General features: G+C 43.9%; 1 protein-coding gene across 4 annotated transcripts in view; it reads left to right on the forward strand.

Moving 5' to 3' along the window:
* The window catches only part of LOC140198103 (uncharacterized), a 78,550-nt gene that overhangs the window by 37,675 nt on the left and 12,981 nt on the right, over nt 1–27,894 (forward strand). For 2 of the 4 annotated variants that reach the window (XM_072259009.1, XM_072259008.1), the window contains exons 3-7: nt 3,898–4,152; nt 13,339–13,455; nt 17,150–17,230; nt 25,062–25,184; nt 25,273–25,356. In XM_072259009.1, the coding sequence (XP_072115110.1) occupies nt 3,898–4,152; nt 13,339–13,455; nt 17,150–17,230; nt 25,062–25,184; nt 25,273–25,356 (660 nt within the window). The remainder of the gene's footprint in view (nt 1–3,897; nt 4,153–13,338; nt 13,456–17,149; nt 17,231–25,061; nt 25,185–25,272; nt 25,357–27,894) is intronic. The other 2 variants (XM_072259010.1, XM_072259011.1) reach the window with 2 other exon arrangements.

A 27,894-nucleotide genomic window follows, 5' to 3' on the forward strand; every position in this document is an offset into this window, starting at 1 on the left:
GTTCATCAGTCTCTGAAGGTGAATGAGCCAGTGCAGCAGGCAGTCAAGAAGGCTAATGGAATGTTGGCCTTTATTACAAAGGGAATTGAGTACAAGAGCAAGGAAATCCTTTTGCATTTGTACAGGGCCCTGGTGAGACCACACCTGGAGTATTGTGTGCAGTTTTGATCTCCAGGGTTAAAGAAGGACATCCTGGCTGTGGAGGAGGTGCAGCGTAGGTTCACTAGGTTAATTCTTGGGATGTCCGGACTTTCTTACGCAGAGAGGTTAGAGAGACTGGGCTTGTACACGCTGGAGTTAAGGAGATTGAGGGGGAATCTGATCGAGACATATAAGATTATTAAGGGATTGGACAAGATAGAGGCAGGAAATATGTTCCAGATGCTGGGAGAGTCCATTACCAGAGGGCATGGTTTAAGAATAAGGGGTAGGTCATTTAGGACAGAGTTGAGGAGGAACTTCTCCCAGAGAGTTGTGGAGGTGTGGAACGCACTGCCTCAGAAGGCAGTGGAGGCCAATTCTCTGGATGCTTTCAAGAAGGAGCTAGGTAGGTATCTTATGGATAGGGGAATCAAGGGTTATGGGGACAAGGCAGGAACCGGGTATTGATAGTAGATGATCAGCCATGATCTCAGAATGGCGGTGCAGGCTCGAAGGGCTGAATGGTCTATTTCTGCACCTATTGTCTATTGTCTACTAAGTGATGCAGAGCTCAGCTCAACTCAGCTTAGTACAGTTTGCAGTAATCGCTGTTGTGTCATTGGAGAGAAAGTGGGGGGGAATGCAATTTGGTTCAGTCAGACCTTTGATGTCTTCACAGTTGGTTTCGGGCAGACACTTCTTGGTTCAGGCAGACCTTTGATGTCTTCTATCCCACTGTGGTCACCGACTGTGACCCCTCCGTTCCGGATATGATCGTTCTTCCGCGGCGAACCCGGCACCCAGACAAGGGCGGACACACACACCAGGTTCCCGCCGTTCGTACCTTTACACCCTGTGAGCCTATGGTCGGTTCCCGCGAACTGGACCTCCAAACTCTCACCAACTTGTGGGGGCACACCGCTCTTTCCAGGGTCTCGTTATCTCGTGGTGTCGCGTGCCTTAGCGAACCTGTTCTTTTTATCCCCCTGCTGGGGTATCACCTGTCCATCAAACTTCAAACAGTTCAGGTTCAAAGCAACCGGTCTGTCAATATTCTGAATTGTGTTTCTTTAACATTAATTCCTCTCTCCTCTCTTATTAGCATTTTAAACGTTTCTCCATTGTCTCTCTTATCTCCCTCATTCGCATCAATCCTCTGATAGCTTTGCTTGGCGTCACAAGGGTAACAGGTTCTTCCCTCAGGCTGTGAGGTGAACCCTAACTACAAATCTAACGAATACCTGGCTACCACCAAGGTCTCGTTACAAGGACAGCGAACTGTTTTACTGTACAGTTTATCTGTATGTATTTTTGAATGATAGTTTATTATTTATGGTAATATTATTTTAAGTTTGTGTGTGTGATATACATTATGTATTATGGGTGCACTGTGGTCTGGAGGAATGCTGTTCTGTTTGTTTGGATATATGTACAGTCAGAAGAAACAAAACTTGAACCTGAAACATAAAATTCTGAGATCAAGAAACACTGGGCACAGGGATCTGTTTCCCCTTGTTGGGAGTCTGGAACCAGATGCTATAGTCTTTGCATATGGGGTAAGAAATTAAAAGTTGTGTGTTTTTACACCCCTGGAACGCAGCCCATGCTGGTTCCCTGTGAAATTTCACTCTGCGAGCTGTCTCTGAATATATTCTAGAAAGCAGTAACAGATTTCTAGACACTCAAAACACACTCAAAACACACGGATAGAACAACAGTGTTTAAAATAGCAATTCAGACATAATTGTATTGAACGGCAAGACCGGTTTGAAGACCGAATATCTGATCCCTCCTATTAAATTTTCTGTACCACTTCTCTCTAACCTTTTGGGACTGACTGGGTATTTAAAACAGAAAATCCTTTTGGAGACAAGGAATTAATTTCTTCACTAAAGATTTGTCACTAGTATGTAGAAATCCCTTGTCCTTCATTGGAACCTGGTAGTATCTCCCCTGCATGCAGGCTTTGCAGGTTTTCAGGTGTACCCATAAATGAGGCCTATCATTAACAACACTCACAACACGCTGGAGGAACTCAGCAGGTTGGGCAGCATCCGTGGAAACAATCAGTCGACGTTTCGGGCCGGAACCCTTCGTCAGGACTGTCATTAAAATGTTGGGTTCAATCACACAGCCATTGAGAGCCAAACCCAGGATTGTCATGATAACAGTTTCTCCTTTCCCCAGTCATTATTTCCGTGGAGTGAGGAGCCCATGGACTGAGGACTTAAAACAGAAAAATAGCCTTGACTGCCATTCCATAAAAAGGCCTTTATCAATACATTTACTGGTGTCTCATCTCTCTGCCTGCTGGAGGGCCCCCTGCTGGTAACATTGTGTAGTGGCAGCAGCAAATTTCGAGCAGTAAATTCACAAACTTAGAAACAACGTTTGAACTGGTATCATTTGCCTTTTGTGGAAGTAAATTTCAAATGTCCTTTGGGTGGAAAATTGTTCAAATTACATATCAAAAGCACTGGTTCCAATTTCAAACTGTCTTATCATCCGATGTTTTTATGGTTTACAGTATTCTGTTGATCCACAATCATACTGTAAAATGCATTTATTTGTTCATAACTCAACCAGTGAGGGCTAATTTGGAAAGAAAGATAAAATATAAACAAGAGAAAATCTGCAGGTGCTGGAAATCTAAGCAACACAAAAAATGCTGGAGGAACTCAGCTGACCAGGCAGCATCTATGGAAAAAAAGCACAGTCAACGTTTCGTGCCGAAAAGCTTCGCAGGATTGGAGAGATAAAAAAGCTGAGGGGAGAGAGAAACACCAGGCGATAGGTGAAGCAAAGAGCTGGGAGTTGATTGGTGAAAGAGACAGAGGGTCATGGAAGAAAGAAAAAGCGGGAAGGAGCACCAGGGGGAGGCAATGGGTGGGCAAGGAGATGAGGTGAGAGAGGGAAAAAGGGATGGGAAATGGAGAAAGGAGGGTTGGGGGGCATTACCGGAAGTTTGAGAAATCAATGTTCATGCCATCAGGTTAGAGGCTATCCAAATGGAATATAAAGTGTTGTTCCTCCAACAGCTTCATCGGAATGGGAATGGAAAGTGCAATTAAAATGGATAGCCACTGGGTGATCCCGCCTGTTCTGGTGGATGGAGCGTAGGTGCTCGGTGAAGCGGTCTCCCAATTTACGTTGGGTCTCACTGAAGTACAGCACCGGACATAGTATATGATCCCAACAGACTTCCAGGTGAAGTGTTGCCTCACCTGGAAGGACTGTTTAGGGCCCTGAATGGTCGTGAGGGAGATGGTGTAGGGGCAGGTGTAGCACTTGTTTTGCTTGCAAGGATAAGTGCCAGGAGTGAGATCAGTGGGGAGGGATGAATGGACAAGGGAATTAAGGGAATTGCATAGGGAGTGATCACTGTGGAAAGCAGAAAGTCGGGGTGGGGGAGGGAAATATGGGCTTGGTGGTGAGATCCTGTTGGAGATGGTGGAAGTTTCAGAGAATTATGTGCTGGACGCGGAGGCTATTGGGGTGGTAGGTGAGGACAAGAGGAACCCTATCCCTGGTAGGGTGGCGGGAGGAGGGTAAGAGCAGTCGTGCGTGAAATGGAAGGGATACGGCATTGATGGTGGAGGAACGGAAGCCCCTTTCTTTGAAAAAGGAGGACATCTCAGTTCTAGAATGAAAAGCCTCATCCTGAGTGCAGATGCAGTGGAGATGGAGTACTAGAGAGAAGGGGATGGTGTTTTATATGAAATATAGTAGTTTATTAATCAGTATTTTTCCCTTTAGCTAAGCTGTCGAAAGCTTTGATAAGCTACAGTGCCCCCAGTTACACCATCCAACTCACCTGTGAGATTGACGGAAAACCTCAGAAATATGAATGGCTGAGAAATGGAAGGGAAGTGTCCCAGCGTCACTGGTTAATTAATGAAAACAGAAGCCTCATCATCTTGACTGACTTGACCGGTGAATGTGGAACGTACACCTGTGTTGCCTCCAATCCTGTCAGCTCTGTGCAGGCAAATTACACTTTAAATCCCCCAGGTAAGCTTAATTTATAGACAATATTGTAAAAGTTTATGTCGTGGACTTTGGAATGTGGTTTAGGGCAATTCAATTAGTTTTACAACATGAGCAACACACACACACACACACACACACACACACACACACACACACACACACACACACACACACACAGTGCTGGAACAACTCAGGAGTTCAGACTATATGAAGGAAATGAACTGGAAAGGAAGGAGGCAGAATCCAGAATATAAAGTTGGGGGAGGGGGAGGATGATGAGCTGGCAGGAAATATGAGAAGAGGGATGAAAGGGAATGATGTGAGAAGCAAGGTGGTAGCAGTAAAGTGCTGAAGGAGGAGGAATCTGACAGGATAGTAGACCATGAAACAAAGGGAAGGAGGTGGGAACCAGAGAGAGGTGACGGACATGTCATAAGGTCAGTGTTGGGGAAGAAGTGAGGTGAGAGGCCACTGGAAAAAGGGGAAAACAAAGGGCAGCAGTGGAGGTTGACGGGAAACAGTGTGTGGTTATGGGAAATAAGAGAAATTGATGATCATTCCATCATGTTTTGTGTATGTTGCTCTAGATTTCTAGCATCTGTAGAATCTGTTGCGTCTTGGTCTTACAATATTGCAGTTTCTGAATTTCATATCCAAACCTTTCTCTTGGCACCCCACCGTCACCAACTGTCATATGGATTTGTTTAGTATCCTTTCTGTCATAAGAATGCTGAAGCAGAGCTTCCTTGGTCTTCAGCTATCAGGGCTCAAGCGACTTACAAACCGGGCAGGTTTGACAGTAAGTGTAGGATATCAGGCTTCTTGGATATGACAGCACTGCACCTGGCAGGAATGCATAATCAGTCTGTGTGTGGAATTTACTTTACGGGGATTGCAAATGGGGAGACTGACTGATTTTTTTGTTTTTATCCTGATCATTGGGCATCGTCTCACCCAATCCCTGTCACAGAACAGTTCAGGTTCCACCAATTTCTCCTGATTACCCTTCATCTTTCTCTAAGTGATAGCTAATTGGCAATCCTCTTACCCAGCCAGAAGGAGTCACCCTTCCTCACTCTGACAAAACCCTCTGTTAGTCTTTTGTGTTGAACTTACTTTACAGTGATTGGAAATTGGGAGACTGATTGATTTTCACTTTCTTTTATCATGTAGTCTGTGGAAGAATGATCACATCCTGATTGGCTCTGTGTGTCAGAACAAATAATTCACTGCCAGTATTGGATGGGATAAGAGACTACTTGGGTAAACAGGGGTTTAGACTCTCTGTAGAGAATGTACAGAGAAAATAAAGCTCAGGCCTACAGTATAATGCACCTGTACAAAAATAACATGTAGTATAAACACACTGTTGATCAGTCAGTACCCACTCTGTGTACCACGTATGACTAATTTCATTGATTTGTTCCCAGTCCTGACTATTTCTTCCTCCCTACCAAAAATATTTAGACAGCGGCTCAGTTGGAACAATTACCTGATATTTTCGGCTTTTGATACCTACAGTACATCTTCCTGTGCTTGTGCACACACAATGGATCACCAAGAGCAGGAGAAGGTGATTCTAATATCTTCAACCATTCTTAGATTCAGTCCTTGAAGAAGAATTCTCCTTTCCTCGATAAATGATGACAGCAGTTGTTTTGTATATCATCGTTAAAATCACAAGAGGCCTCTTTTTCTTTCTCGGAAAATTTTTAACTCATTGATTTAACTCTTATAGTATCAGCATCCCTTGTAAGTAGATTAAGTACTGGTTTAACTTCATGAGAATGTACTGAAGTATCACCCAATGAAAACATGCCCTCAGCAACTTTCCATCGATTGACAATTTGCTCACAGTCCTTAATATAGGCTCTCGACAAGTGAGGCACTGACAGTTCTATTTGATAGTTCCCCGAGAATCAATGTAATGTTTTTCTTTATTGCCCACAGTGACCCTTTCCCTTGGTGTCAGCTCTGCCTGATGTGGCAGTATTCTCACCTCTGAATTCCAGATTGTGGGTTCAGATCTCATTCTAATATCTCACTCAGAATCAGATCCAGGTTTAATATCACTGGCACATGTCATGAAATATGTTGTTGTGCAGCAGCAGTACATTGGAATACATAATAAAAAATAGAACCTGTAATTATATAATAAGTGCAAAAGAGAGCAAAATAGACAAAAATAATGATTTAGTGTACCTATTTTTATTTTCCATTCAAAAATTCTATGGTTGTTGTCAAAGAGCTGTTACTAAAACATTGCATATGTGCCATCAGGCTCCCGTACGACCTCCTTGGTGGTCGCAATGAGAAGGAAACATGTCCTGGGTGATGGGGGTTCTTATTGCTGGATACCACATTTTGAGATTTGCCATCTGAAGGTATCCACGATGCTGGGGATGCAAGTTCCAATGATGGAGCTGGCTCGTGTGTAACTTTCTGCAGTTGTCTATGATCCTGTGCAGTGACCCCTCCATACCAGACGGTGATGTAATTAGTTGGAGTGCTCCCCACAGTACATCTGTAGAAATCTGTGAGTGTCTTTGGTGACATACTAAGTGTCTTCAAACTCCTAATGAAATGTAGCCTCTGTTGTGCCCTCTTTGTAATTGTGTCAATGTGCTGGGCCCAGTATAGATCTTCAGAAATGTTGCACCCAGGAACTTGAAACTGCTCACCCTTCCCACTGTTGATCCCTTGATGAGGACTGATGAGTGTACCCTCGACTTCCCCTCCCTGAAGTCCCCAATCAGTTCTTTGGAATTACTGACATTGAACGCTGGGTTGTTGTGGTGACACCACTTAACTAGCTGATCTATCTTGCTCCTCGTCACCATCTGAAACTCTGCCAACAATATTTATGTCATCGGCAAATTTATAGATGGTGTTTGACATATGCCTCACCACACATTTATGGGTGTAGAGAGACTAGACCATTCTTTCCAAGCTATTCTGACAGTCATTCCCTGTTGAGGAAGTCAAGGATCCGGTTGAAAACAGAGGTACAGAGGCCCAAGTTTGGAGCTTGTCGATTGGTACTGAGGGCATGATGGTGTTAAACGCAGAGTTGTAATTTATAAACAGAAGCCTTACATAGGTATTACTGTTGTCAGGTGATGCATGGCTAAGTAGAGAGCCAGTGAGATTGCATCCACTGCAGATGTATGTTGGTGATAGGTAAACTGCAGTGGTACAGCTCCTTGCTTAGGCAGGAGTTGATTCTCACCATGACCAACCTCTCAAAGTACTTCATCACAGTTCAGCAACACACACAGAAAATGCTGGTGAACGCAACAAGCCAGGCAGCATCTATAGGAAGAGGTACAGTCGACGTTTCCGGCGGGACCCTTTATTATGACTAACTGAAAGAAGAGATAGTAAGAGATTTGAAAGGGGGAAGGGGAGGGGAAGATCCAAAATGATAGGAGAAGACAGGAGGGGAGGGGTGGATCTAAGCGCTGGAAAGTTGATTGGCAAAAGGGATACAGAGCTGGAGAAGGGAGAGGATCATGGGACAGGAAGCCTGGGGAGAAAGAGATGCGGGGAGTGGAGCCTGGAGGGTGGAGAGCAGGCAAGGAGTTATAGTGAGAGGGTCAGAGGGAGCAAAAAGAGAGAGAGGAAAAAAAGGTGGAAAATAAAAAATATATTAACAAAATAAATAAGGGATGGGGTGTGAAGGGGAGGAGGGGCATTAATGGAAGTTAGAGAAGTCAATATTCATGCCATCAGGTTGGAGGCTACCCAGACGGAATATAAGGTGTGGTTCCTCCAACCTGAGTGTGGCATCATCTTGACAGTAGAGGAGGCCGTGAATAGACATATCAGAATGGGAATGGGACATGAAATTCAAATGTGTGGCCACTGGGAGATCTTGCTTTCTCTGGCGGACAAAGCATAGGTATTCAGCGAAACGGTCCCCCAGCCTGCATCGGATCTCACCAATATATAGAAAGCCACACCGGATGCAGTATATCACCCCAGCTGGCTCACAGGTGAAGTGTCGCCTCACCTGGAAGGACTGTCTGGGGCCCTGAATGGTGGTAAGGGAGGAAGTGTAAGGGCATGTGTAGCACTTGTTCCGCTTACAAGGATAAGTGCCAGGAGGGAGATCGGTGGGAAGGGATGGGGGGGACAAATGGACAAGGGAGTCGTGTAGAGAGCGATCCCTGTGGAAAGCAGAAAGAAGGGGGGAGGGAAAGATGTGCTTGGTTGGGATCCCATTGGAGGTGGTGAAAGTTACAGAGAATTATATGTTGGACCTGGAGGCTGGTGGGGTGGTGGGTTAGAACAAGGGGAACCCTATTCCTAGTGGGGTGGTGGGAGGATGGGGTGAGAGCTGATGTGCGTGAAATGGGGGAGATGCGTTTGAGAACAGAGTTGATGGTGGAGGAAGGGAAGCCTCTTTCTTTAAAAAAGGAAGACATCGCCTTCGTCCTGAAATGAAAAGCCTCATCCTGAGAGCAGATGAGGCAGAGACGGAGGAATTGTGAGAAGGGGATGGCATTCCCACATATGTTTGTGACACTTCTCATGCTCTGAATCTTTTCAATGATTTTAAGTTCCCTGGCCCCCACCGCTTTATTTTCACCATGGATGTTCAGTCCCTATATACCTCCATCCACCACCAGGAAGGTCGCAAAGCTCTTCACTTCTTTTTGGATTCCAGACCTAACCAGTTCCCCTTTACCACCACTCTCCTCCGTCAAGCCGAATTAGTCCTTACTCTTAACAATTTCTCCTTTGGCTCCTCCCACTTCCTCCAAACTAAAGGTGTAGCCATGGGCACCATTATGGGTCCCAGCTATGCCTGCCTTTTTGTTGGCTTTGCGGGACAATCCATATTCCAAGCCTTTACTGGTATCTGTCCCCCTCTTTTCCTTTGCTACATCAACGACTGCATTGGCGCTGCTTTCTGCACACATGGTGAGCTCATTGACTTCATTAACTTTGCCTCCAACTTTCACCCTGCCCTCAAGTTTACCTGGTCCATTTCCGACACCTCCCTCCCCTTTCTTGATCTCTCTGTCTCTGTCTCTGGAGACAGCTTATCCACTGATGTCTACTATAAGCCTACTGACTCTCACAACTATCTGGACTATTCCTCTTCTCACTCTGTCTCTTGCAAAAATGCAATCCCCTTCTCACAATTCCTCCGTCTCCGCTGCATCTGCTCTCAGGATGAGGCTTTTCATTCCAGGACGAGGGAGATGTCCTCCTTTTTTAAAGAAAGAGGCTTCCCTTCCTCCACTATCAACTCTGCTCTCAAGCGCATCTCCCCCATTTCACGCACATCTGCTCTCACTCCATCCTCCCGCCACCCCACTAGGAATAGGGTTCCCCTTGTCCTAACCTACCACCCCACCAAGCCTCCGGGTCCAACATATAATTCAACGTAACTTCCGCCACCTCCAACGGGATCCCACCACCAAGCACATCTTTCCCTTCCCCCCCACGTCTGCTTTCCGCAGGGATCGTTCCCTACGCGTCTCCCACCCCTCCCCCATCCCTTCCCACCGATCTCCCTCCCGGCACTTATCCTTGTGAGTGGAACAAATGCTACACATGCCCTTACACTTCCTCCCTCACCACCATTCAGGGCCCCAGATAGTCCTTCCAGGTGAGGCGACACTTCACCCGTGAGTCGGCTGGGGTGATATACTGCGTCCGGTGCTCCCAGTGCAGCTTTCTATATATTGGTGAGACCCGACGCAGACTGAGAGACCGTTTCGCTGAACACCTACTGTTTGTCCGCCAGAGAAAGCGGGATCTCCCAGTGACCACACATTTTAATTCCACGTCCCATTCCCATTCTGATATGTCTATTCACGGCCTCTACTGTAAAGATGAAGCCATGCTCAGGTTGGAGGAACAACACCTTATATTCTGTCTGGGTAGCCTCTAACCTGATGGAATGAATATTGACTTCTTTAACTTCTGTTAATGCCCCTCCTCCCTTTCACACCACATCCCTTATATATTTATTTAATATATATATATATTTTTTTTTTTCCCCCCCCCCCCTTTTCCCTCTGTCCCTCTCACTATACCTCCTTGCCTGCTCTCCACCCTCCGGGCTCCCCTCCCCTCTTCTCTTTCTCCCCAGGCTTCCCGTCCCATCATCCTCTCCCTTCTCCAGCTCTGTGTCCCTTTTGCCAATCAACTTTCCAGCTCTTAGATCCACCCCTCCCCTCCCGTCTTCTTCTATCATTTCTGATCTCCCCCTCCTCCTCCCACTTTCAAATGTCCTTCTATCTCTTCTTTCAGTTAGTTCTGATGAAGGGTCTCGGCCTGAAACGTCGACTGTACCTCTTCCTGTAGATGCTGCCTGACCTGCTGCATTCACCAGCATTTTTTGTGTGTGTTGCTTGAAATTGCTGCATCTGCAGATTTTGTTGTGTCTACGTCCTCAGAGCAGATATGAGTACCTCTGGGCATTGGTTGTTGAGACAGCTCACCCAGACTTTTTGGGCGCCAGTGTAATGGTCGCCCTTTTGAAGCAGCTGGGAATCTCCAACAGCAGCGGTGAGAGATTGACGATGTTCTTCAATAATCCCACCAGCTGGTTGGCACAGGTTTTCAGTGGCCTACCAGGTACGTCAGAGCCTGAAGTTCTGCAGAGGCTTGTCCTCATGAAGGATGTTCTGATGTTGGCCTCTGAGACAAATTATAGGGTTACCAGGTGTTGTAGGGATTCACACAGGTCTCGTTTTATTCTCTCTTTCAAAGTGTTCATGAAAGGTGTTTAGCTCGTCTGGAGTGAAGCATCAGAGACACTCATAAGACCATAAGATATAGGAGCAGAATTAGGCCATTTGTCCCATTGAGTCTGCTCCCCAATTCAATCATGGCTGATCTTATTTTCCCCTCGTCAGCCCCATTCCCCAGCATTCTCCCTGTAACAATCAAGAACCTATCAAACTCTGCCTTAAGTACACCCAACGACCAGGCCTCCACAGCTACATGTGGTATTAAATTCCACAAATTCACCACCTTCTGGCTAAAGAAATTACTCCAAATCTCTGTTTTAAATGGATGCCCCTCTATCCTGAGGTTGTGCCGTCTTGTCCAAGACTTCCTCACCATGGGAAACATCCTTTCCACATCTACTCTGTCTAGGCCTTTCAACATTTGAAATGTTTCAATGGAATCCAGCCTCATCCTTCTGAATTCCAGTGAGTACAGACCTAGACCCAATAAACATTCCTCGTATGATAATTTTTTCATTTGCAGAATCATCCGTGCGAGCCTCCTCTGAACCCCTCCCCCTCAATGCCAGTACATCTCTTCCCACATCTTTTCTTAGATGAGGAACCCAAAACAGTTCACAATATCCAAGGCAAGGCCTCACCAGTGCTCCACAAAGCCTCAGCATCACACCGTGTTTCTGCACTCTAGACCTTTTGAAATGGATGCTAACATTGCATTTGCTTTCCTCACCACCGACTCTATCTGCAAGTTAACTTTTAGGGTTTCTGCATATGGACTCTCAAGTCCCTTTGCATCTCAGATTTTTGGATTTTCTTGCCATTGAGAAAATAGTCTGCACATTTATTTCTTCTACCAAAATGCACGACCACATATTTTCCAACATTGCACTTCACTTACCACTTTCTTGCCCATTCTCCTAATCTGTCTTAGTCCTTCTGCAGCCTACCTGTTTCCTCAACACTATCTGCCCCTCCACCAATCTTTGTATCATCTGCAAACTTGGCAGCAAAGTCATCTACAAATCATCAAAATCATTGATGCACAGCATAAAAAAAAAAGTGGTCCCAACACTGACCCCGGTGGAAAACCACTAGTCACTGGCAGCCAATCACAAAAGACATGATGTTAGGTTTTTCCCCATTGGCCTACAAATACTGCAAGGTAAGCATGTAATCCCAAAAGTGCTTTCTGGGTCATGGCCCTGGGTGTGGTGCTTCTTTCAATAGAGAAGGAGAGGATCAAAGTAAGCTGCAGAGAGTTGTAAAGTTGGCCAGTTCCACCATGTGCACTAACCTCTGTAGTATCCAAGACATCTTCAAGGAGCGATGCATCAAAAGGACAGCGTCCATCATGAAGTAACCCTATCACCCAGGCCATTCCTTGTTTTCATTGCTTCCATCAGGAAGGAGGTACAGAAGCCTGAAGGCACATATATATACATACTGCAATTCAGTGTTTTATCCCATTATAATGTATTGCATTGTACTGCCGTTGTAAAGTCAACAAATTTCACAATGTAGGCTGGTGATGTTAAACCTGATTCTGATTAAGTTCACTCTTGTGCTCCAGAATATTTATTTCTCAACCATTATTAACAAATCAGATTTTCTGTTTCAGCAGATTAAATCTTCCTCTTACAAATTGCAACAGTGAAATCATATAAATCATCACATTCTCTAAAAATACACTGGATAGATCAAGGTTTTGTTTTATAACTACATATAAATTCACCAAGATCTGTGATGAGTTGAATAACCAACTAAATTAATGCAGGCATCGCTGAATAGACCACATTCACCATGCATTCTTGGAGGTATGATAACTCAGTTGCAGTAATGCAGTAGACAAGAACCTTCATTCATTACGGACTTGAAGCAACATCAACCCTAATTTAATTTCAATTTCCTGACAGATGAGTCTACCAAATGGTCTGTATTGAAATATGGGAGTACTAATGGTCATTTTCTCAAATGCCTTTTTAAATTGTGTGATTAGATAGGCTTGGACTCTTTTCACTGGCAAAAAGACTATCAGGTGGGTGACCTTAATAGAATTTTAAAAGCAATCAGGAGGAACATAGGAAAGATGGATTGTCGCAGTCTTTTTCCAGGTAGGGGAGTCTAAAACTAGAGGTCATAGGTTTAAGGTGAGAAGGGAAAGGCTTGGGGGAGCTGAGAGAAAGGTGTTTCACACTTGAGGGGGTGGGTATATGGATCAAGGTGTCAGATAAAGCAGTAGAGTCAATTACAAAATGTAAAATACATTCAGAGAGGTATGTGTATAGAAAAGATTATGAGCAGGGGTTCAGGATCTTTTTACACCATGGACTAATAGAATTTGCCAAGGGTTCTGTTGACCCCAGGTTGGGAATCCCAGGTAACTGGGACCATCTCATTAAGATACTTTGGTTGACATGGACAAGTTGGGTCAAAGCACCTGTTTTTGTTGTTTATAACTCTCTGACTCTGTTCTATTATGTGAATATTTCAATAACAGGTATTTCTGGCAAAGACTCTATAATTATTATTGCGTCAATCACAGGACTGGTATCATCTTTGGTATCTTATAGTGGATTCTTGCTTCTGTCATGTTTGGAGAAGAAATCAAAGCAAGGTAATGTATGTGTCCAATGTTGAATAGGTTGTGAGGCTTCAATATCCATCACCGAGTTTTGCTGGGTATCACCTCAATAAATCAACCAGCTAGCCAGAATGATATCGCTGTCAGAATGGGTCTGGGGCATGGGAGGGATAAACTGACTTGGCTTTGTCCTTCCTAATCTACCTGTAGTGGATGCTTCTGCCGACAATAGTATTAGTGGAAGTGAGTGCCACACAGGCCTTGTGAAGGCAAGTCTTTGCACCTTCCATCATGTTGTGTTTCTCTGCAAGCATGCTGAATAGGATTGACTTGCAGTAGAACAGATTTGGCAGCTTTAAAACTAGGCATCTGTGAAACATGATGGATCATTTTCATTGGCAGAAATGCATATGTGTACAGCATGGTGTTCGTAGCCTTTCTGGAGTGCAGATCATCAATACTATAGGTGAGATGTTGTGGGTCTCATCAATACTATAGGTGAGATGTTGTGGGTCTCATCAATACTATAGGTGAGATGTTGTGGGTCTCATCAATACTATAGGTGAGATGTTGTGGGTCTCATCAATACTATAGGTGAGATGTTGTGGGTCTCATCAATACTATAGGTGAGATGTTGTGGGTCTCATCAATACTATAGGTGAGATGTTGTGGGTCTCATCAATACTATAGGTGAGATGTTGTGGGTCTCATAGCCTGTTCTGTACCCAGTGCAATAAGACAATACATTAAGACAAATACATTCAAAATATTTCACCTCAGAAACAAGAGAAAATCTGCAGAGGCTGGAAATCCAAGCAACACACACGAAATGCTGGAGGAACTCAGCAGGCCAGGCAGCATCTATGGGACAGAGTACAGTCGATGATTGGGCCGAGTCTCTTCATCAGGACTGGAGGAGAAAAGATGAGAAGTTAGAGTAAGAAGGTGAGGGGTGTGGAGGAAGGAACACAAGTGATCGGTGAAACCAGGAGTGGGGGGAGGGTGAAGCAAAGAGTTAGGATTGGTGAAAGAGATAAAGGGCTGGAGAAGGGGGAATCTGATAGGAAAGGACAGGAGACCATGGATGAAAGGGAAGGAAGAGGAGCACCAGGGGGAGGTGATCGGCAGGTAAGGAGATGCATGAGAGAGGGAATGGGAATGGTGGTGGTGGGGAGGTGGCATTACTGGAAGTTTGAGAAATCGATGTTCATGCCATCAGGTTGGAGGCTACCCAGATGGAACATAAGGTGTTGCTCCTCCAACCTGAGTGTGGCCTCATCACGACAGTAGAGAAGATCATGGACTGACATGTCAGAGTGGGAAGTGGAATTAAAATGATTAGCCACTGGGAGATCCCACTTTTTCTGGCAGATGGAGCATAGGTGCTCGGTGAAGTGGGATCCCAATCTACATTGGGTGTCACTGATTTACAGGAGGGAACACTAGGAGAACTGGATACAGTCGATGACCCCAACAGACTCACAGATGAAGTGTCACCTCACCTGAAAGTGTTGGGAGCTCTGAGTGATAGTGAGGGAGGAGGTATAGGGGCAGGTATAGCACTTGTTCAGCTTGCAAGGTAAGTGCCAGCAGGGAGGTCAGTGGGGAGGGGTGAATTCTCACAGATATCTGGAATATACTTCCCACCCTGTTAGTTGTACAAATGCCATCCCCTTTCTCTCAATTCCTTCATCCTCACTGCATCTGCTCTCAGGATGAGGCTTTTCAATTCAATTCAATTCAGTTTACTTGAACTCAATTGAAGTTTAATTGTCATTTAACTATATATGAATACTAATGAATACAGCCAAATGAGGCAGCGTTACTAGGAGTCAAGGTGCAAAGACACATTAACTACAGTCACACACAGTAAACACAGACAAAATATCAATCACGCAGTAAGAGTCCTGACACCCACCACCTCTCCTCCCACCCCACCCCCACGACACAATGCTCAGTTCCTGCCCATACGTCAACAAACCCATACGGAATAGCAGTAAAAATACAACAATGCAGAATATGCATGTAGATATACAGTTCATTCCAGAATTACGGAGATGTCCTCCTCCTTCAAAGAAAGGGGCTTCCTTTCCTCCACCATCAATGCTGCTCTTACCTGCATCTCTTCCATTTCGCACACGTCTGCCCTCACCCCATCTCCTGCCACCCCTCCAGGGATATGGTTTTCTTCTCCTTACCTACCTCCCCACCAGTTTCTGTGTCCAGCACATAACTCTCCATAACTTCTGCCATTTTCAGTGGGATCCCACCTCCAAGCACATCTTTCCCTTCCACCTACTTTCTGTTACCACAGGGATTGTTCCCTATGCGACTCCCTTGTTCATTCATTCCTCCCCAACGATTTCCCTCCTGACACTTATCCTTGCAATCGGAACAAGTGCTACATCTTCCCCCTACACCTCCTCCCCAACTATCATTTAGGGCACCAAACAGTCCTTCCAAGTGAGGCAACACTTCACCTGTGAGTCTGTTGGGGGTCATTTACTGTGTCCAGTGCTCCCAGTATAGCTTCCTGTATATTGGTGAGGCACAACATAGATCGGGAGTCTGCTCCATCTGCTGGAAAAAGCGGGGTCCCCAGGGGCCACGCATTTTAATTCTACAGCCTGTTCCCATTCTGACATGTCAGTCCATGGCCTCCTCTACTGTCATGATTAGGCCACACTCAGGTTGGAGGAGCAGCACCTTATATTCCTTCCGGGTAGCCTCCAACCTGATGGCATGAACATCAATTTCTCGAACTTCTGGTAAAGCCCCCCCGCCCCACCCTTCAGTATTCCCCATTCCCATTTCTCCCATTTCCCTCTCTCACATTATCTCCTTACCTGCCCATCACCTCCCCTTGGTGCTGCTCTCCCTTCCCTCTCTTCCATGCCTTTCTGTCCTCTCCTATCAGATTTCCCCTTCTCCAGCCCTTTATCTCTTTCACCATTCAACTTCCCAGCTCTTTACTTCACCTCTCTCCCTCTCCTGGTTTCACCTAACACCTATAACAGAAATTCTGCAGATGCTGGAAATCCAAGCAACACACAGAAAATGGTGGAGGGACTCAGCAGGCCAGGCAGCATCTATGGAAAAGAGTAAACAGTCGACCGTCCTGCTGAAGGGTCTCGGCTCAAAACATTAACTGTTTACTCGTGTCACATGTCTTTGGAGAGGTAGTGGAGCTTGGGGATGGTCTGCTAATATTTATGAATGAGTTTTGATACAGAATGGTGATGTCTGATTTGTAAATGGTAGGAGCTGTATTTGAGAAGGGGGCACTGTTAGGATTATGAACCAACAGAGCTCTGAAATGGTGTTGTGATTGGGAGTTGGATATTATCAGCATGTGTTTAGAGAAGTTTTCATACTAGGCAGTGGAAGATGTTTGGTGAGGTTGGTTCAACAAGAAAGAGGAAAGGAAGGAAGATGCAGAGAAACTAATGGTTTTAAACAATGAATAATCCAGGTGCACCTAGTGTTTTATTGAAAGTGAAGCATAAGAGACAAAAAAAGTGAATTTGGGAGAGTAAAAGTGAGTGTTAGCTTTGTATTTCATAACAATCTATGAGCCATCACTGTCACTGTCAATCTTACCCACCCAGGTCCCTTCAATATTACCTGAGATGATGGTTGTGTACATTTTATTCATATTTATAAATAGCTGTCAAGTAGGTTGAAGTGGAATTAAGCCATTCTAATGTTATTGTTCATTTCTCTGTAGTGTTTCAGAGCCTCGTTAACTGCAACATTTTGTCTGTTGTTGGTAGCTTCATTGCCCTCATCTCCTGGATTGCGATTAAAGGTATGAGCACAAAGATGTGTTTGGTCCATATCCCTCTCAAGCTCAGTGACCCTCTCCAAATGTCCTTTGTGAATTGTTATTGTCCCCATCTCTGCCACTTCCTCTGGCAGCTCATTCCATATGTCTAACACCCTCTATGTGGAAAAACTGGCACCTCACATATTCTTTGAATCTCAGAAACCTTAAATTTCGATTTCCTTACCCTGGAAAAGGAATGTGTTCTCATGACTTTATAACCTGTATAAGGTTACTCCTCAGGGGAATCAATTCCAGTTAGTGCAAGAATAACACAATCTTCAGTACATCAAATTGGACCATAAGACCATAAGATGTAGGAGCAGAAGCAGGCCATTCGCCCAATCGAGTCTGCTCTGCCATTCAATCATGGCTGACCCAATTCTTCCAGTCATCCCAATTCCCCTGCCTCTTTCCCCATACCCTTTGATGCCCTGGCTAATCAAGAGCCTATTCATAATTGATGCAATGGAAAATGTGTATTTAAATATAATACAGGTTTCCTCCGCTATCCAAAAGTAGAGCGTTCCTATGAAACCGTTCGTAAGCCGAAATGTTGTAAAGCGAAGAAGCAATTACTATTAATTTATATGGGAAAAATTTTTGAGCAATCCCATACCCAAAAAATAATCTACCAAATCATACCAAATAACACATAAAACCTAAAATAACATTAACATATAGTAAAAGCAGGAATGATATGAGAAATACACAACCTATATAAAGTAGAAATACTTTTCTGCAATCATTGCAGCACTGTCAAGTGTAGCGAAAGTCTCACACAAGCGCTCTCTTCAGTAATCTTTAAGCTATGAAGCTGCCGGCGCCTCAAAAACTGATCAAACCGCCCATGACTACCTTTAAGTTCCACTTTCACAAAAATGTCTTGCATTTATATTGGAAAAATTTTTGCGTGTTCCCAGACCCAAAAAATAACCTACCCAATCATACCAAATAACACAAAAATACAAAACCTATATAAAGTAGAAATAATGTATGTACAGTGTAGTTTCACTTACCGGAATTGGGAAGACAGCGAGCACACTGATGATGGTGTGTTAGGCTGAGGTTGCGGTGGTGGGAGGTACAGAAGACTGGTCACTAACGTCTTCTATGTCTGCCTGCCTCGATGTCGAAGGCTGAGGTTCGTCGTCTGCTGTGGCTGATGTCGAAGGCTTGAAAAATGACAGTATGCTTGTCTGCTTAGCCTCACACATTTTTCTATCAAACAGTTCTTTGTAAGCACTCAAACCATCTTGCAAATATGCCCTAAACCTACGTGCCCCTTCAAAATTAAAGTCATACTTTTCTGCAATCATTGCCGCGCTGTCAATCGCAGCGAAAATCTCACGCAAGTGCTTCACATTCAGTTAGTCATAGTCATACTTTATTGATCCCAGGGGGGAAATTGGTTTTCGTTACAGTTGCACCATAAATAATAAATAGTAATAGAACAATAATTAGTTAAATAGTAATATGTAAATTATGCCAGTAAATTATGAAATAAGTCCAGGACCAGCCTATCGGCACAGTGTGTCTGACCCTCCAGAGGAGGAGTTGTAAGGTTTGATGGCCACAGGCAGGAATGACTTCCTATGACGCTCTGTGTTGCATCTCGGTGGAATGAGTCTCTGGCTGAATGTAGTACATTATGTAGTGGATGGGAGACATTGACTAAGATGGCATGCAACTTAGACAGTATCCTTTTTTCAGACACCACCGTGAGAGAGTCCAGTTACATCCCCACAACATCACTGGCCTTACGAATGATTTTGTTGATTCTGTTGGTGTCTGCTACGCTCAGCCTGCTGCTCCAGCACACAACAGCAAACATGATAGCACTGGCCACCACAGACTTGTAGAACATCCTCAGCATCGTCTGGCAGATGTTAAAGGACCTCAGTCTCCTCAGAAAATAGTGACGGTTCTGACCCTTCTTGTAGACAGCCTCAGTGTTCTTTGATCAGTTCCTGGACAACCTCACTTTTGCTACTGCGTTCGGTTTTGATTCGTATCCTTTCCTCTTGCAATTACATCAGCTCTTCATCTGTCAGTTCTTGGTCATGGGATGCCAAAACCTCTTCAACATCATCTTCGTCAACTTCCACAAACCCAGCCTCCTTAGCCAAAGTCACTATTGCTCTATTTATTGTTGATGGTTCAAAGCCTTTAAAATTGTTCACTGCTTCGGGACACAGTTTTCTCCAAACGCCATTTCTCATCGAGACTGTTAGCCTGTCGAGAGCATCTCCAAGATCGGTGATTGCCAATTTTACACTGTACTAGATAACGGGGTGACCCTTTGGGGCACCCTTTGAGAGAAGGGTAGTGCAGTCTGATGTGACCCGAATGAACATTAAATTTTCTTGAATGCTATTGCTATCTTTTTGATTTGGAAATTAAAGAAGGAAAACTCAGCTTATTAAAGAAGAAAGACGCATAGCAAGACAAATATGTGACCAGAATGAACATTAAATATCCATGAAGTAAACTTGAAGGAATCAGGCTTGCTGGGTTGGGTCTGGAATTAAATGTCCAATGTAATGATGGATTTGGCCTTGGATAATCACAGAAGGATTCCATCAATTCCTAGTTGGAATGACTTCTTTCTCACCAAAGGATGTCATTTGGAAGAGGTAATTGTATTGTCTGATGTTCTTTCTGAACTTGTTTGCAATAGGTTCATCATTCCTGTACAAATTGAGGAGTTCATTAGGTGGAGGCGACAAATTGCCTATCCTGAGCTTTCCAGTATTTTTCAACAAAAGGACTAACGTATCCACTCATGTACTCAGAAAAAATCCCTTGGGTATTCTAACCGCTTGGATGTGAACGGAACACAACAGAAAGCGTATTCTTATCAACGCCTTTAAGTACCCTGGGATTTTCTGAATGGTACACAAGTAGAGGCTTAAGGACAGCATCGCCAGTGGCGTTCATAACAGGCATTAGGGTAAACCTGTCCTTCGATGCCTTGTGTCCGTTAGCCTGCTTTTCTCCTATCGAAATAAATGTCTTGCTCGTTAATTTTTTCCAATAAATTGCAGTTTCGTCACAGTTAAACACTTGCTTATACGAATAACCACCTTCTGTAATTATTTTCTTCAGTTTTGCTGGGAGTTTTTCGGCAGCTTCGGTATCAGCCGAAGCACTCTGTCCGATAAATGTTAAACTATGAAGCTGCCCTCACCTCAGAAATTGATCAAACCACCCATAACTACCTTTAAATTCCACTTTCACAACACTTTCATCACCATCAGCCAGTGCTTTCTGTTTCAGCTTATTAGAAAGACTGACTGACTGATTTCTCCTTAAGTATAAGATAACTTAAGGGAACACCACGCTTTGTACACCCATCAATCCACTCAAGCAATAGACTTTCCATTTTATCCATTATCCGATGCCGACTAAGAGAGACATTTTGCTACGAGCAGAACCAACAGTAACATGGGCAGCTTTCAAGATTCTCTCTCTGCGTATCAATAGTGCAAATGGTGGACACAGGCAAGTTCAACGCGCCGTCAATGTCCTTCATTGACCATGATCAAAATGCTTAATTACGTCCAGTTTTATGCTAAGTGTAACACCCTTACTCTTAGGCTTTTCCGATACCTTAGAACTCATCTTGCTAACGGAAGCACAAAATAAATCGAGATAAAGCACAGATGCTCACAGACTCATGTTTAAGCAATGGCGGCTAGAATGCAGTTCCGGGGGAGGAGCTTGGCTGCTCGGGGCGCGCACTGCCTTTTTTCATAAAAGCGAAAACACTCTTCGGTTAGCGAAAACAGGTAACTAATGTAGGTCTTTCGTAATAGCGAGCTGTCGTAAGGCGAACGTTGGGAAAACGGGGACCACCTGTATTCAAAATTTGAAAGCTTATTCTGCATTTTTCATTCAAGGAGAAAACTATTTAGTAAGGAGTAGAATGATTAGTAGGAAAGTGAAAAATGCAATGGAATAATAATTACTGGGTTCATCTCCAAATCCTTGTGGAGAATGTATGTAGTTCATCTGCTCATGTAAGAAGGTTTAGGCTCAGACAAAAATAAGGGTATCTAGATCGGGCTAAAACTATCTTTGTCAAGAAGATCAAAGCAATGTACAGGTCCAGATGTTATTCTTAATGCTTCAACCTACCAATGAAAATTCTTTTGGTTGGGGTTGCGGTGACATCATCATTCAGAATGGCAGCTTAAATCTACAGCTCCGCCGGAAAAACACACGTTTGCCCGTTAATCCATCAAATATAAGATCTTTCGAAAATATCTGAATTGATAAGGGGGGCAAGAATGGGGAGAAAGAATGGAGATTTAAAAAAAAAGCACCACTGCGGAGCCTGTGGAAGGGAGAGGTATAGCGTGCGGCTCTCCTACACGTGCGCGTGGTGGCGAAGCTAATGATGGGCCTCGTGCAGGTGAAGTGGCAAATATGATAAGGATTTTGGAAGCGATAAGGGAAGTCCAAAAAGATATAAAGCAGCAACTCAATGATATAAAGTCAGAGCTCGCCAATGTCAATCAGAAAATAGCGGTGGCAGAGACTCAAATTGAGAAGGTGGAAGATCGCGTGCAAAATGTGGAACAGGTACTAAGTAAGACGATAAAAATATTAAATCAACAGGAAAGTAAATTGCTTGACCAGGAGGGAAGATCACGACGGAAAAATATCAGGATTTATAATGTTCCCGAAGGAGCGGAGGGATTGTCAATGATGGACTTTGTAGACAAGCTGCTGCGGGAAGCGCTGGAGATTCCTTAGACTACGGAGATTGAAATTGAAAGGGTGCACCATTCGCTTGTCCAGTGGCCTCCCGGAGACAGGGAAGATAAACCGCGCTCCATTGTACTTAGATTCTTTCGATTCAAGAGAAAGGCGAAGATTCTGCGAAGGGCCTGGGGTAAGAAGAGGGTGTTTTGGAACGGGAAGTTAATATACCTCAATCATGATTATCCCCCGGTGGTCCTAGAGAAACTGAAGGAATATTCCGAAGCAAAACGAATATTAAAGCAAGAAAAGATTAAATTCCAAACCCCGTACCCTGCTAAACTGAGGGTATTTTACCAAGAAGGGATGCGACTATATCAGACGGTGGAAGAGGCGACTACAGACAGGAAGAACAGAGGACTGTCCATTAGCGTGGTCAAACTGAGGGAAACTCTGGCTGAGCAGTTATCCCGAACTGCTTGGGAAATAGTAAGAGAACCTAGAAAGCAGGGGACAGGAGCAGGACGAGACTTTAGGAAAAGACTGTCAGATCTCCAAGGGTAGCCCTCACCTCCTCCAGAAGAGCCATAAGGTTTGGCTAACTTTAAAAGTGCTGATAAACTAAACAGAAGCAAAAATAGATACCTATCTCGAGAAATACGTGTTATAATGTGGATTTTATATTACTCAATTTTTTAAAAAATCATTTATTCATTCCTTTTTCTCCACCTAAATGAGAATATATACATGGGAGGAATATACAGGGAAATCATTTCTGTGTAATAGACATAGTTTTTTTTTTACTTACTTTTATAGGTAGTGCAGCGGGGGCCCTCAACCCACAGGTAGGAGGGGCTATCCCCCATGGCTAGACTTTTCTTCTAGCCCAACCCAGGGTCATCTAGAGGCCCCAGCCTTGGAACCACACCCTCCTTACCTTTCTTTTTATTATTCACTTTTCTTGATTCTTATTTGTTCAGGGAGTAGATCCATTAAGTTATATTCTGCAAATTTCAATGATATACTAACAGATAAATACACTTAGAGAGTAAGACCATATACTTTGGGTATATACCTCAAGAATGGTTAAAAAGAGATAAATATAAATATTTAATGGATGTACTGCTGGTGGCTGGTAAAAAGACCCTTACCAGGAAATGGTTATCACAGGAGAGCCCAACTTCAAGTGTATGGATGGAAATTACACTGGACATTTACAAAATGGAGAAGATAACAACATCTGTTAATCATAAGTTGGAACAATTTTATTCATACTGGGAAAAATGGTTTAACTACATAACATCTCATAGGCCTGATTTTATTCTCACAATCAATGAATATGTTGTAAAAAAAATCACTCCCTACTCTGTACATAGTTTTCTTCTTTTGATTGTTCTTTCTTTCCTCTTCTTTTTATAACAGTATACTTCAGATAAATATTATGTGAAGATTTATGACAAATATGATTATATGATATATATGTATAGTATCTGAAATACATCCTATGGAAATGTTTGTTTGATGATGAAACTCAACAAAATATGAATTACAAAAAAAAGAAAATTCTTTTGGTTGTCCCACACTGTATTCACATTGATATTTTAGAAGGACATTTCTTTCCAAATCCACACCTCAAATTGCTGAGGAAAGGACAGCAGGTGTATGAAATCACAATCACCAGTTGGTCCCTTGCCAAGTCATAAGGATTCTGATTTGCAAATGTCACTAATTTTCATTGTTGCTGAGTCTTGTGTCACTATGGAAGCATTTCCTGGTGCTTTGCTGTCTGTAAGAAGGTAGTGGGAGGCCTTGCGCCCAAGAAGCTTAGAAATGGGCACGAGCCCAAGATCAACACTATTTTTCACCAATCTCACGATGAGTGCATTGAAGAGAATTGAAACAGCGAGGCGAGTGAGGAATGTGAGCAAGTGTTCAGCACCTGATACCAGCCTCTTGCTTGCTGCTGCCGGAGGAAGTTGTTCGCATCTGACGGTCTCTTCCCCCCACCCCCCCTGCTCACTGCTCCCAATGGAAAATTCCCTGCACTTGAATGACCTCGCTCTCCCTCCATGCTGACAGAGGATGGTACCGAAGTTCTGGGTCTGCAGTTTATAGATTAGACAGTATTTCCTGGTAGCTCCTTTATCTGTTACTATTTTGTACAACTTTGCAGCCTGTAGGTAATGAATACTAAGCTGAACTGAATATTGGCTCTTTTGATTTTGCGTTTTATATTTCTGTGATTTTGATCATTCCTTCTTCTTCCCCTTTGCGCGTAGGGGAGAGGTGTATGATATACGTTGCCATTTGTGTGATTTGTTTTCTGCATTTCGGGGCTGGGGTTGATGTTTTTCTGTGAACTGGTACCATAGTTTGTTTTGTGGCTTTCTGTGGAAAAGACGAATCTCAAAGTTGTATATTGCATATATCCTTTATAAAACAATTACAGCACAGAAACAGGCCATCTCAGCCCTTCTACTCCGTGCCGAACTCTTACTCTCACCGAGTCCCACCGACCTGCACTCAGCCCATAACCCTCCATTCCTTTCCTGTCCATATAGCTATCCAATTTAACTTTAAATGACAACACCGATCCTGCCTCAACCACTTCCACTGGAAGCTCGTTCCACACAGCCACCACTCTCTGAGTAAAGAAGTTCCCCCTCACGTTACCCCTAAACTTTTGCCCTTTAACTCTCAACTCATGTCCTCTTGTTTGAATCTCCCCCACTCTCAAAGGAAAAAGCCTATACACATCAACTCTATCTATCCCCTTCATATCAAGTCCCCGCTCAACCTTCTACGCTCCAAAGAATAAAGACCCAACTTATTCAACCTTTCTCTGTAACCTAGGAAATGAAACCCAGGCAACATGCTAGTAAATCTCCTCTGTACTCTCTCAATTTCGTTGACAGCTTTCCTATAATTCAGTGACCAGAACTGTACACAATAAACTTTGAATCTTTTGAATCCTTGGAATTTTCACCACCTGTTTTTCCAGGAGTTACAACCTACTCCCAAGGTCTACCCAGAACCTCGAAATATGAATTTGAAAGAAATTTAAATGTGTTTTGAATTACTAACCAGTATTGTTGAATCTTCCCTCCAGGTGCTGTCTTTATATCTGTTGTTGCATTATGCACAGTCTCTGCTCTGTTTTTGGCCATAATTACACCCATTGTCATTCTGAAATTTGGCTGCTCCTTTACTGGGAATTTCCTTGGCAAAAAAGGTAAAGAACAGTTCACTATTGTACAAAATTTCTAGGTTTAACAGTAAAACAATACTTGCAACTAAATTATATCATTTACATTTGACAGGATCTCAACCTTTCATTGCCATGAGTGGTTTCATTATAATCCCCATTTCACTCACTCTCCTAAAGGAAGAGATTCAGGAAAACAGTGAGTCTAACATTGCAAACATTGGCATTTCTGTGTACTCAGCATGTTTTGAAATCACAAGTACAGCGTGATGTGGCCACTCCCATCACCACTGTTAAACCCAGATTAATCTGCAATCAGTACATGTTATTTTCTGTGGATATACAAGCCTTACTTCAATGTTGGCTAAACAATCGAGCTGGTTGTTGACTTCAGGGAGTGCACACGCTCCTGTTTACATCTAAAGTGCTGATGTCGAGAGGATTGAGAGCCTCAGGTTCTTAGGAGTGAACCTCGCTAATAGCCTGTCTTGGTCTAACCATGTAGATGCCATGGCCAAGAAGGTGCACAATGGCTCTGCTTCCTTAGGAGGGGAAAGAAATGTGGCACTTCCCCAATTTTTATAGATGCACCATGAAAAACATCCTATCAAGATGCATCACAGGCTGGTGTGGAAACTGCTTTGCCCATGACCATAAGAAACTGCAGGAAAAACTGGATACAGCTCAGTATATCACAAAAATCAGCTTCCTCATCATAGACTGTCTACACTTCTTGCTCCTTTGATAAAGCGGCCAACATAACCAAAGGCCCTCCCTGATCTCAGACATTCTCTCTTACTTAGGAACATAGAAAACCAACAGCAGAATACAGGCTCTTTAGCCCACAAAGTTGTGCTGAACATGTCCTACCTTAGAAATTACTAAGCTTACCCATAGCCCTCCATTTTTCTAAGCTCCATGTACCTATCCAGAAGTCTCCTTAAAAGACCCTATCGTATCTGCCTCCACCGCCGTTGCCAGCAGCCCATTCCATGCATTCATCACTCTTTGCATTAAAAAAAACTTACCCCTGACATTTCCTCTGTACCTACTCCCCAGCACATTAAACCTGTGATGTCTTGAGGCAACCATTTCAGCCCTGGGGGAAAGCCTCTGACTATCCACACGATCAATGCCTCACATCATCTTATACACCTCTATTAGGTCACCTCTCATCCTCTGTCGCTCCAAGGAGAAAAGGCTGAGTTCACTCAACCTGTTTTCATAAGGCACGCTCCCCAATCCAGGCAACGTCCTTGTATAATCTCCTCTGCTCCCTTTCTATGGCTTCCACAACCTTCCTGCACTGAGGCGTACCAGAATTGAGCACAGTACTCCAAGCGGGGTCTGACCAGGGTCCTATATAGCTGCAACATTACCTCTCAGCTCCTAAATTCAATTCCACAATTAATGAAGGACAATACACTGTATGCCTTCTTAACCACAGAGCAGCTGCTTTGAGCATCCTATGGACTCGGACCCCAAGATCCCTCTGATCCTCCACACTGCCAAGAATCTTACCATTAATACTATATTCTGCCATCATATTTGACCTACCAAGATGAACCACTTCACACTTATCTGGGTTGAACTCCATCTGCCACTTCTCAGGCCAGTTTTGCATCTTATCAATGTCCCGCTGTAACCTCTGACAGCCCTCCACACTATCCACGACACCTCCAACCTTTGTGTCACCAGCAAACTTACTAACCCACCCCTCTACTTCCTCATCCAGGTCGTTTAAAAAAAATCACAAAGTGTAAGGGTCCCAGAACAGATCCCTCAGGCACACCACTGGTCGCCGACCTCCATGCAGAATATGACCCGTCTACAACCACTCTTTGCCTTCTGTGGGCAAGCCAGTTCTGGAGCCACAAAGCAATGTCCCCTTGGATCCCATGCCTCCTTACTTTCTCAATAAGCCTTGCATGGGGTACCTATCAAATGCCTTACTGAAATCCATGTACACTACATCTACTGCACTTCCTTCATCAATGTGTTTAGTCACATCCACAAAAAATTCAATCAGGCTTGTAAGGCACGACCTGCCCTTGACAAAGCCATGCTGACTATTCCTAATCATATTATACTGCTCCAAAAGTTCAAAAATCCGGCCTCTCAGGATCTTCTCCATCAACTTACCAACCACTGAAGTAAGACTCAGTGGTCTATAATTTCCTGGGCTACCTCTACTGCCTTTCTTGAATAAAGGAACAACATCCGCAACCCTCCAATCCTCCAGAACCTCTGCAGTTCCCATTGATGATGCAAAGATCATCGCCAGAGACTCAGCAATCTCCTCCCTCGCCTCCCATAGTAGCCTGGGGTACATCTCATCCGGTCCCGGCAACTTATCCAACTTGATGCTTTCCAAAAGCTCCAGCACATCCTCTTTCTTAATATCTACATGCTCAAGCTTTTCAGTCTGCTGCAAGTCAGCACTACAATCACCAATATCCTTTTCCACAGTGAATACTGAAGTAAAGTAATCATTAAGTACCTCTGCTATTTCCTCTGGTTCCATACATACTTTCCCACTGTCACACTTGATAGGTCCTATTCTTTCACGTCTTATCCTCTTGCTCTTCACATACTTGTAGAACGCCTTAGGGGTTTTCCCTAATCTGGCCCACCAAGGCCTTCTCATGGCCCCTTCTGGCTCTCCTAATTTCCTTTTTAAGCTCCTTCCTGTTAGCCTTATAATCTTCTAGATCTCTAACATTACCTAGCTCTCTGA

This window comes from Mobula birostris, chromosome 5, assembly GCF_030028105.1.
Source record: "Mobula birostris isolate sMobBir1 chromosome 5, sMobBir1.hap1, whole genome shotgun sequence".
Classification (NCBI taxonomy): domain Eukaryota; kingdom Metazoa; phylum Chordata; class Chondrichthyes; order Myliobatiformes; family Myliobatidae; genus Mobula; species Mobula birostris.